The sequence below is a fragment of the Lampetra fluviatilis genome, chromosome 51 (genome assembly GCF_964198595.1).
Source record: "Lampetra fluviatilis chromosome 51, kcLamFluv1.1, whole genome shotgun sequence".
Lineage (NCBI taxonomy): Eukaryota > Metazoa > Chordata > Hyperoartia > Petromyzontiformes > Petromyzontidae > Lampetra > Lampetra fluviatilis.
The window spans coordinates 2,296,408-2,308,417 of NC_136325.1; the positions used below are offsets into that span (position 1 = coordinate 2,296,408).

Below are 12,010 nucleotides of genomic sequence, written 5' to 3' on the forward strand. Positions count from 1 at the left end.
TATCCTCACTACGCCCCTCCCCACCCCTCCCTGTGCTCAGTCACTTTCTGCTCTTTTAAAATCCTTTATATTAAGTTCACTTGCTTGCTTGCGCGCTTACGACCGTGCAAATCTTTCGGTCGATTTTTAACCCACTTCCCGTGATCCAATCGAGCTGACATTTTGCACACAGACTCGTTGTGCGTGACAATTTATTTTCATGAACATTTTTTTCCATAACTTTACACTTTTTAGGGAATTTTGTTTTTATATTTAATTACCAATTACGTAATGGTGGCAGGCAATCATTTGACCGATAGGTGGCAGCCATCTCAAGCCAGAGGACGAGAGGACTCTAGCCGCCACGCATATAAAGGATTTATAGTGAAAAACTTTGTTTTTACGGCTAAATTTTTTCCCTCCTGGCTCCCCTCTGTTGGAATAAACTGCCGCTTCACATCAAAAAGGCAACTTCACTCGCCAGTTGTCGTTCCTCCCTTAAGACTCATCTTTTTTCCATAGCGTATCCCTCTACTACGTCGTGTCCTCGTCCTTGAAAACCTAAACCATCCTCTCCCTTCCCTCTCCTTACCTCGCCAGCCCTCCCTTTCCCGATCATCATCCTCCCTTGTCATCCCTTCCCCTCCCCAACACTCACATCCTTTCCCTTTCCCCCATCAGGCAATAACTAATGCATCGTTTTAAATTATTGTGAAGCGCTTTGACGAAAGCGCTTCATAAAATCCTAGATAAAATCGGTTTTAACGTGAAGAGACAAATGTGGGAAGAATGCGTTCTGAAAATACAATTGTATTAATTGTGCACAGTCAAAACAGCTCAGACCCAGAATTCATGATAATCCGGAATTCATGGTAAGCCAGAATGTTTCACGGAATAAAGGAACTGAACTTTCTAATATCATATCTAAGTCCCATCCCACTTCCTCTTCCCTTGATTCCATTCCTTCTTCCCTTTTACCCCGACTCTTTTCCTTAATTCTCCCCTACCCAGTGTCCCTATTCAATTCTTCCCTCTCCTCTGGTGTCTTTCCTGCCATCTATTTCCCTCATTATTGTACCACTCCTCAAGAAATTCTCTCTTGATACCTCTTCTCCTGCCAAATACCGCCCCATTTCCCTTTTCCCCTATTTATCCAAACTCTTCGAATGCCTGGTACACTCTCGTTTTAACCACTACGGATCTTCTAACTCTCTCTAACCCCAATTCCAATCTGGGTTTCGTCCCTCTCATTCAACCGAAACGGTTCTTTCGGTTCAGAATCATTCGGCTAACTCTGCTCGTGCTGGTTTCTCTTCCATTCCGATACTCCGCGATCTGTCCTCAGCTTCTGACACGGTTGCCCATCCTCCTCTTCTCTCTACTCGCTCTTCTCTTGGCATTTCCGACGCGCCACTTTCCTGGCTAAAGTTTGATCTCTCTTTGCGCACCTCCGCGGTCTCATTCAATCATTGCCACTCTCCCCCAGCCCCCTTCACTGTTGGTGTTCCCCAAGGGTCAGTCCCCATATTTATCTCTTTATTGCTCACCGCTTGCGTCTCTCTTTCCGTCGCTGAACTTTCCCCATAATGTATTCGCAAATGACATCGACATTTTCTTCCCCTTTCCTTTATTTCCCGCGATCTCGTCTCCGTGTCTCATCCTGCCTGGTCTCCATCTAATCTTGGATGTCACGTCACTTTCTGTCCATTAACCCTTCCAAAACCCAAATTATATTTTTCCCTGCCTCTCGTTCCCCTCCCTGTCTAACCATCTCTTTCCCTCCTTTTTCTATTTCCTCAACCCGCAACCTTGTTGTTTGCTTTGACTCTTCCCTCTCCCTCACCGATCACATTGGCGGTTTAATTTGTTCAACATTCGCAACATCCGTCCCCCTTATTTCCACCTCTGCTGCAAAACTCCTCATCCATTCAATTATCCACACCCGTATGGACTACTGCAACTTTCCTACGCTCAACAATTAAACCACAACACTGTTGGTGTACTTGTTCTTGGGTGCATCGCGAACATTGTGCCATGGTATTTTGCAATTGGTGGACACGCCATGATCTACAACAATGAACACAAATGCAGTTAACTGGGTATGACAATTCGCTCGTTGGTGGTTACAACCAGCTTCATCAGGCAGAACATCAGATTTCTGTCAACTGGCCTATGATAATGACAGTAACTACCATCAGCACGTCGTACCCAGCTGTTGAATGCGTGTCGAAGCAGGAATTAACTGGCACGTGTGTTCATCACGTGACCACATGACTAACTGGCTGTGCCGGGTGGTGGAGGGTTTACGACATGAAGTTTTAGTTACGCGATCTGACCTGAGGAGAAAAAAATCAACCAAGAATGAGTGCTACTCTCTTTATTTTTCATTTATTTATAGCGCTTCACGTTCGATGACGGCGATGGAACTCGACGACTCGTTCATAATGCTCGGAACATTCGAGGCTTCCGATGGCGTGCGGATGTTCGCGTTCAGCCTCACCCTGCTGCTGCTTGTCGTGACCGTGACGGCGAACCTGCTGGTGCTCGCGATCGTGGCGGCACGCACGCAGCTCCACGTGCCCATGTACGTGTTCATGTGCAACCTGTTAGTGGCCGACGTCGTGGGCGGCGCGGTGAGTTTCCCCCAGCAGCTGTACGTTTTTCTGACGGGCGACCTGCGGATTTCGCGCGCGTCCTGCATCGCGCAGATGTTTTGGATCAACGTGTTTGTCGATTTGGAGAGCCTCACGCTGGCCGCCATGTCCGTGGACCGCTATGTGGCCATCTGTCACCCGCTGCGCTACCACGCCGTCGTGACGCGCAGACGGGCATTGCTCGCCGTGGTGACGACTTGGCTCATCACAGTGGCCATCGTCATACCGCAAACCCTCCTCGTCTCTCGGTTGGAACTGCGAGCCACCGATAGGGAGATACAGGGCATTGTATGCGATTTTTCGGGATACATTCGCCTGTCTGCCAGCGACACGAAGGTTCAGGAAATATTCGGATCGAGCACATTGGTTGTGTTCATCGCTTTGCCGCTGTGTGTTATCGCCTACACGTATTTTAGAATCATTCGTGCGTGCAAGCGGACAGGGCAGAACGAATTCAAGAGAAAGGCCGTGCACACGCTGCTCACCCACTTCCTGATGCTCGCGATGTTTTTCGTCGCGTGTTTCGTATCAACGATGGTGTCACGTCTGACCAAGGACTATCAATACTCGCAGATCAAAAACCTGCGCTGCGGTGTTCAGTTGATTGCCTTCATCATCCCCATCGCTAACGTCAGCATTTACCTCATCAGGAACAATAAGATAAGGAAAGAGATGGTGAAATGCTTTAAGCAGATTAATCCCAGAGGAGTCGGTCGTTCGAGGTCGCACAAGGTGTGCAACATATCGCCCGGTAAACAATCTCCGCACGGGGAGATTGTTCTATAATGCGAGGCGGTCCACATCACCAACGCATACACAGCACAATCTCACACGGATAGTAGCTGTGGCTTTGCCGATGTTAAAATTATATTATAGTAGACCCTTAACTGAGACGTATATAAGCTACATGGTGTCCACAATAGTGTCCCATTACCCCCAGATTATACTATACTTAAGGATTAGTTAACTTTCATTGTCATCAGCCTTGGTCAATCCACTACTGGATGATTGGCCTCCCTAAGCCACCCCACCACCTCTCGGAGATCCGCTCAGTTAAAAGTAAAAGAATAAAAATATATATTTTGAGAGGGCGCTTAAAGGTAGGTGAAGGGTCCCGACCGTCGTGCATCATTATCTCTTCTAGGCGTGACGGCATCCTGCCACTCCGCACCCCCCACTCCCCCCGTTTAGTTTGCCTGTCCGTTCACTCTGTATGACTGTTACAGGCACGGGCAGGTATGAGGAAGATGCAGGTACCTTGGAGAGCGGCATCGTAGCAAGAGCTACGATGTCGAGGGGAACAAACTTCCCACTCCACATCAAGCGGTCACCTTCGCTCGCTCGTTTCCGCTTCTCATTCCAAACTCACTTATTGTTCTCCCGCTCACCACACGACCCCTCTCCCTTAATCTCCCCACCCCCCCACACCCCGCATGACCACCACCACCGTTGCTGTTTCCTCTTCATATTCTCATTATATGGCTATCACTCATTCCCCATTCATTCAATTCCGCGTCATTTGCTGTCATCAATTTCGCTTTCACAGAATTCACGCATCATCAAAGATTCGCCCCCATTGCTTCCTCTCTCATCTACAGGGTGTTTAAAAAGATGGACCCGATTTGAAATCACTATATCTCTGCAACCACGAACCGCCCATGAATGAAACTCTTACCACTTGAAAGGGCGTGGCGTAGAGTTTCAAATGATTACCGCTAGATGCCTCTCCCAGTTCACAAACAGCCCCTAGCCTCAGTCATTCGCAAGACACACTGCCTCAACGCTGAATAGGTCGCACGGGACCCCAAGACTTGGCGCTACACTCTTGGCCCCCAAGATCCCCAGACATCACACTCTGAGACTTTTTCTTGTGGGGATACGTCAAAGACCGTGTTTTTGTGCCACCATTAGCGACTAATCTGGAAGACCTCAAAAACAGAATAACGGCAGCGGTGACTTCAGTGGAAGAAGACACTTTGAGAGGTGTTTGGGACAATTCAACTATTGTCTCGATGTTGTCCGTACAGCAGGTGGAGGGCACATAGAACATAAAATGGTTAGTGAAACTTGATAACTCATTAAACCGTTTGTAACTTTTTGTGTAATTGTAACATGTTGCCATCGTGAAATATACTGCTTTGAAATTGGGTTCATCTCTTTAGAACACCCTGTATTTAATTCACCTCATCTCCACCATTACATTCACACACGCGTTGTTGTGCCGTTGTCAATTATTTGCAAAGCGCCTTGAATAAGGCGCTTCATAAATTAAGTTTAGATAAGAGCAAGAGACGCTGTCTCACACACATGCGAGATGACTGAGCAATTATTTTGAAAACGGACGCCCAACACCACAACCAACAGCCCCACCAACGCCCCCACCAATACTCCCACCAACACCCGCACCAACAGCCCCACCAACACCCCCACCTACATCCCCATGAACAGGCGTCCAACACACCCACCAAAGACAAAGATTCCCCGTATAGCCTGTAACAGACTGTTGGGGCAAGTGATGTTAGCGTGCAACTTTGAATTCCGGAACGGCACACGAGGGGGTGGGTGGCCAGCACCACGCCCGGCCGCCTTTGACTTCCCAGTGGCGATGTTTACGCATCGCACCAGGTACTAATTTTAGGCTGAGTCGATCTAGGGGAGGTTCAGGACCGGTTCAGATAATCGTCACTGGCGTTGGCTCTGAGCGGGAATCGAACTGTAGTGGCCAGGTTCGTACCGCTACACCACCACTACCCCCACCATGTCTACATTTCAATAGAGGATCCATGGCAAAAGGTGAGGACCCCCGTGACATGATATGACACATGCTGTGCGACTGTTGCTTGTACGGAGACCTGGCGTGTGTGCCCACGGTTGATGAGATTGACGTAAGCGCTGTGACCTCGACTTGAAATCCAAATCTCGCATCACTTGACGCAAGAAGACACCTACAGCGGGCCATGTTCATCCATTAAATCCGTTTCGGCAAATCTGCCCTCCGCTTAGCTTATTCATTATCGCCATCGTCACGCCCAAGAAACCTAAGGCGTCCATCTAATTGACTTTGAAATATCGCCCGGAGCAAGAACTGGAATCGGTGCCGAAGCTTTTGCCGTTGCAGCACCAACGTTTCTGTAACATCCCTCTTTCCTCCCTTAACATCGTACATCTTTCTTTAAAAAATATTCTGAAGCACATGATTAGTGCTGGATGTCGGCACATTTGCAAATGTCATTTGTAACTTTGACCCTTACCTTGTGTATCGATAGTTCAATGTTAATTTGCAATTTTATTGAGAGACTACGACTGCATATTATTTGGGTCTTTCGGTAAAGTCACGTAGATAGTAATTATAGGTTGTTTTACCCTTTTTTTCTGGCGACAAAACTGAAATCTTTTTTTACAAGGAATCATGTTTGCATTAACCACAATACCCGCAGTCAAAATGCAAACAAAAAACACACTCTGATAATGTATGCATTGTCCTTGAAATTGATTGGTCCACACCAGAGACAGCTTTCCTTAGAGCCTAGTCTCATATGGTGTTCGACCAGAAGACGCCATAAGGCGCACAACTCAAAGACAACGCACTATCAGAGTAATGAAGGCTCGTGGTAAGCATTTACAAGGAATCATGTTTGCATTTGTTTGCATACTGAAAAATATAGTAATAGGTTTTTATCCTTTCAACTGGTACAAAACTGACACCTTTATACAAGGGATCATGTTTGCAATAACCACAACACAAGCAGTCAAAATGAAAACAAATATAAACAACTCTGATAATGATAATGAATGCACTGTCCTTGAAGTTGATTGGTCCACACCCGAGACAGCTTTTCTTAGAGCCTAGTCTCCATTGGTGTTGGACCAGATGACGCCAAAAGGCGTACAACTAAAAAAACAGCACACTATCAGAGTATTGAGAGCTCGGGGTAAGCATTTACACTATGAGACCTCCTTTACCAGTGGCAAAATATAGTAATAGGTTTTTACCCTTTTAACTGGTACAAAACTGGCACCTTTATACAAGGAACATGTTTGCAAGTATTGTGGGTAATGCAAACATGATTCCTCGTTTAAAAAGGTTTCAGTTTTGTTGCCAGATAAAAGGGTAAATACCCATTATTATCATTTTCTACTGGAAAAGAAGACTCATGATGTAAATCACGTAGATAGGTTCATTATTTTATTTGAACCTATCTACGTGACTTCACCGAAAGACCCAAATTAAACAATACTACTGCGTGTTATCTTGCTGTGGTCTGGCACTGTTTTCTTGTTGTTTTTGCTGCCTTGCCCAAGCTTACATAATTAATTTACTTCGTGTTCATTTATATTTTGTGACTTGCTTACCTGTTTCTCTATGTTGCACTCGTATATATTTTTTGGTTTGTTCGATTTTTGTCCTTGTTACTCGCTGACGCTGTGCCCCATACTGGACATCTGTGAAAAAGAGCTCCATAGCTCTTCGGATTCCTCCTCCTCCAGTCGAAATAAAGATTCCGATTCTGAAGCATTCTTTCACGTTTTCTTTCACTGATGACTCCCCCCAACCCCACCCCCCAAGCGCTTGCGTTAAATATTCGTCTCCAAAGCGTGAGTACAACACGCACAGGTGAACCGAACGGAAAGGAGCGTCATGTTGTTTGTGTAATGCTCACAATCGTGTGGAGTTGGGGCCGTCCTAGGAGGCGTCTGTTTCCCCAATGAGTGGAGCGCCGGGTGGATAAAACACAGCATGTTGACACAGCAGGGGGTGCATCGGCCAGTCATTTCAGTGGGTCAACCCATGGCACCTGGGTCTGCCCCGTGACCTCCTGCCAGCGGGCGTTCGACACTTCACGTAGCCTCAACGTGTACGTAGCCTGGCACAAGCGCCGTGGTGGCGTCAGTCACTTAGCGGAGAATGGCGGTTGTTGTTGTTGTTTCCCGGTGCTTTTTGGTTTCGACAACAGACGGGATACGCGAGTTTAACACATAGGCTTTCGCGACCAAAATTATTCATAATCAACGTTTTTGGGTTTAGATCGCGTTATTTATAAATGTGTCGTAACCCTCCACCACCCGACACGGCCAATCAGCAAAAAAGTGTCACGTTGACAAAAGACAAATAGTTCACTGCTTTAGACTACTGGTGTGTTGAAGCGTGAAACCACAACAATTACAATTTTTAAGTACGACGTTTCGCTGGTAATTGCATCCAGCATCATCGGGCAATTCGCCAGAATGGTGAGGCTCTGCTCTGGCTCCCGGTCTTTAATAGAGCAGCAGCAGGGTGACGTTATAATTAACTCATCAACTCATCAGGTGCAACGATTTGAGGCGGAGGGGGGGGTTTTGTAATTATATACTAGATTAGTAATTAGGCAGTTGTTACGATGCGAGTTGTAGATTGGTAATCAGTTGTAATGTGTTTTATTGTAAATATGCTACGTTAGTAATCAGTTAGTGTTTGTTTCCCCTGTAATTAATTGTAATGTATCTTATTTAATAATACGCTTCCAGCCCGCACTGAGCCTGTAGCTGTTTGAGCAATTAAAGTTATTTCTGTTTCTCTCAATTTCAATGGATTCTCTAATTAGTCTTTGCCAGTAGTAACTAGTTTTACACAACACTTCAACGTTATCAAAATCCATTGAAACAAACACTGATTACTAACGTAGTATAATTACAACAAAACACATTACAACTGATTACTAATCTACAACTCGCATCGTAACAACTGCCTGATTACTAATCTAGTATATAATTACCCCCCCCCTCAAATCGTTGCACCTGATGAGTTGATGAGTTAAATGATGACGTCACCCTGCTGCTGCTCTATTTAAGACCGGGAGCCAGAGCAGAGCCTCACCATTCTGGCGAATTGCCCGATGATGCTGGATGCAATTACCAGTGAAACGTCATACTCAAAAATTGTAAATGTTGTGGTTTCACGCTTCAACACACCTGTGGGCTAAAGCAGTGAACTATTTGTCTTTTGTCAACATGACACCTTTTTTGGTGATTGGCCGTGTCGGGTGGTGGAGGGTTACATGACACCTTTTTTGGTGATTGGCCGTGTCGGGTGGTGGAGGGTTACACCACATGTATAAATAACGCGATCTAAACCCAAAAACGTTGATTATGAGGGATACGCAAGGTTCACCCTCCATTACATCATGGACAACTGGAGTTCTACAGAGTCGTAATTATATGCATTTGATGCAACGACTGTGTTCTGACGCGGAGCCTATCCGTTGTTGGTTTTCTACTGTGCAGTTGAAGGTTTCCACCATCGGGATGATCCGCATTTTGATGCGTGTGGCTACGCACCTCCGAATAGCACGGTTGGATGCGTATCGTGCGAAAGAAGTTCAACATCCTACGTACCATTTGAAGGGGGGGGGGTGGGATTAGGACTTAAAAAGAAACACATGATTTTTGTCCAAGTTTCTGTTGGCGACTCTCCGCCATATCTCTAACCCTATTAGGGGTCTCCGAACACCCGTGGCACCCAGAGTGGCTGCACTAATCCCCTTTATCTTGACCCATGTGAGCGGCCGCGGTGGCCAGATGTTAACTACCTCACCTGATATACAGGAGATCGTGGGTTCGATGCCGAGCCTAATGCCTTTATATGTAGAATTTGCATTTTCTCCCCATGGTTTGCGTGGGTTTTTCTCCGGGTCTTCCGGTTTTTCGCTCTACATTTACAATTAACATGCGTTTAGAGTATATGACTGCAATGAATTTCCACATGACAAGCCACTTTATTGGCCAGGTCGCTTCTGAAAAAGAGCTATATAGCTCAATGGGCCATACTTGGTAAAAAATAAATACTTTAAGTTTAGTTTACGACTGCCACTATCGGATGGTCTGCAATAGCGACATCATATATTTGTTTTCTGTCACACAGTCTTGTCGTTTTTCTCTGAAACATGTCAGTAAAATAATTTACAAGGTTTTTTTGCGATAAACTAACAAATATAACATTTACAAAAGAATTTTGGCTTATTACAGCGTGATAATTAACGGTGAAAATCGTTCAATAGTTCAGAGCTCCGCTTATTGTTTCAAGGGTCCGGGTTCTCAAGGGTGGAATGATCAGAGCGGCTGACACGGTAGTGGTGATGCGTATTTATAATGCAGAGGTTGGGAGGTGTGGGCGGCGTAACACGGATATCAGGGGTGCAATTCGCGTAACCAAACGGATTTCGGTGTTGTGTGGAAGGTTCCGCGATGACGACCTTTGTTGCTAGCCCAGGGGTCAGCGGTGTGTGGCTCTGTAAGGACTGCAGTGCGGCTCTTGAAATAGAGGGGTTTTTTTCAAAATTCTAAAAACAATATGGCTATTATTGTTATTTTGGTTGCCAGCCCCTGATCATGGGAGTTCAGTTTACCATGGGGGTCCAGTTTACCATGGCAGTCCAGTTGACAATGGGAGTCCAGTTTACCATGGAAGTCCAGTTTACCATGGGAGTTCAGTTTACCATGGGAGTCCAGTTTACCATGAGAGTCCAGTTTACCATGGAATTCCAGTTTACCATGGGAGTTCAGTTTACCATGGAAGTCCAGTTTACCATGGAAGTCCAGTTTACCATGGGAGTCCAGTTTACCATGGAAGTCCAGTTTACAATGGAAGTCCAGTTTACCGTGGGCCGGGGTCAGAAACCTGCAGCTGCGGAGCAGCATGCGGCTCTTTTTAAGCACTTATGCTACGTGACAGTTATTTATTAAGGACCACCACCGTCTCGTATTCACCACAACGCATTACGGAGGCTCTTGAAATATTGAGTTGGTTTATTTTAGCCGAATTCGAAAAAACAATGTATCTTCTTGTTATTTTGGTTGCCGACCCCTGGTGCGAGCCTAACTCACGTTTACCCCTTATCCACGGTGAAACCGAGCTGCACAGAACCGTGCCGAGCCAGCGCAGCACGGCTCAAGAGGCCCCAGATTAATCATTATTGTATTTTTTGTCCTTCCCACAGCAGACGCCGAGTCATCCTGCAGACGTCACATGAAAATGAAAGCGCCGTTAGCCCCACCCTTGGCCCTGCTTGACCCCGAGCCAGATTTTAATGTTTTGTGAGGCCAGCGTATAACGGGTTGGTTCTGGCTCGGATCGGCAAATACCCAGTGGAAAAAATCCCATGCCACGAAGATGTGCCAGCGATAAAGGGGCGATAGTGGATGGCCCGGGGCACGAGTCCATTCCACAAACGCGTTCCAAGCTAGGGACAGCTTGACGAGAATTCCACCGGCGTGTTGGTGTCCGTGGCACAATCCCCACCGACACCAAATCGGGCTGTAATCTGTCTGATACGCACGCGCGTGCAGGTGTACCAGGAGGAAAATAAAGGGTGCGACGTGTATGCTGCAGCTCGGACCCCACCCCCGATTTGTGGTGCAGCCACATCTGCACCTAACTGCACGTACAGCAGGGCTTTTCTCATCTGTGCTCCTCCTCCTCATCGTCGTCGTTTAATTTCAATGAAGTGGCTTGTTATCGCGTGGACATTTATAGCAGCCAAATGTGGAGGGACAAACCGGAGGATCCGCAGAAAAATTCCACGCTAACACGAGAAGGGCATCCAAACTCCAAATAAACAGGCGTCAGGGTCGGGATCAAACCCACAATCCTCTGTAAATGTATACCAGGTGAGGTAGTTAACATCTCGCCACCGCGGCCGCTCACAGGGGTCAAGACAAGGAGATTAGTGTAGACAGCGAGGGTACAGCCACCGTGGGTGCCACGGGTGATCAGAACCCCCAATATATCGTTAGCGATAGGGCAGAGAGACACCCACAGAAACTTGGACAAAAATCATGGTATTTATTTAGTCCTCATTTCCCCCCCCCCACCCCCTTCATGCCAGGCGAGGTAGTTAACATCCCGCCACCGTGGCATTCTGTTATCCAGGACTGCGCAACTACAGTCCTCTGAGTGGACGTCAGCCCACGTGGCCACGGCGAGAGTGTGGGTGGAAAACACCACACCCAGCCACCTTTGTCTCCGCAGTGTTGATATTACACACCACGCCAGGTTCTCGTTTCAGGCTCAATCGACCAGGCGGAGACACAGGACCGGTCACGAATATTTCGCCACTGTTTTTGGCCGTGGGCGGGAGTTGAACTCGGGCCCGCCGGGTTCGTGGCGCAGCGCACTAACCACAGCGACATCGCTCCCCACTACGTGACGGGTATACAGAGTCGGTGGCATTCAGGGTGAGTGCGCTGACGGCAAACCGGCTACCTCAAGGGACGCTTAGCACATGTCTGAGTGAAGCAATTAAATTGCCCTTCACCAAAAAGCATGTTCGGTGTGGGGGAGCTGTTAGGGGAAATTACATACCTTGATGCGGCGGGGTCAATTAAGAATTCCATGAGCGGCA

The 12,010-nt window shown here is 47.0% G+C and overlaps 1 protein-coding gene across 1 annotated transcript; it reads left to right on the top strand.

Annotated features, from left to right (window-relative positions):
- The first annotated feature begins 2,390 nt into the window (after positions 1-2,390).
- LOC144948755 (putative olfactory receptor 7A2) lies at positions 2,391-3,438 on the top strand. Its single transcript, XM_078878403.1, has one exon. The coding sequence runs from the start codon at positions 2,391-2,393 to the stop codon at positions 3,417-3,419; it is 1,029 nt and encodes a 342-aa protein (XP_078734529.1). The 3' UTR covers positions 3,420-3,438.
- The last annotated feature ends 8,572 nt before the right edge of the window (positions 3,439-12,010 follow it).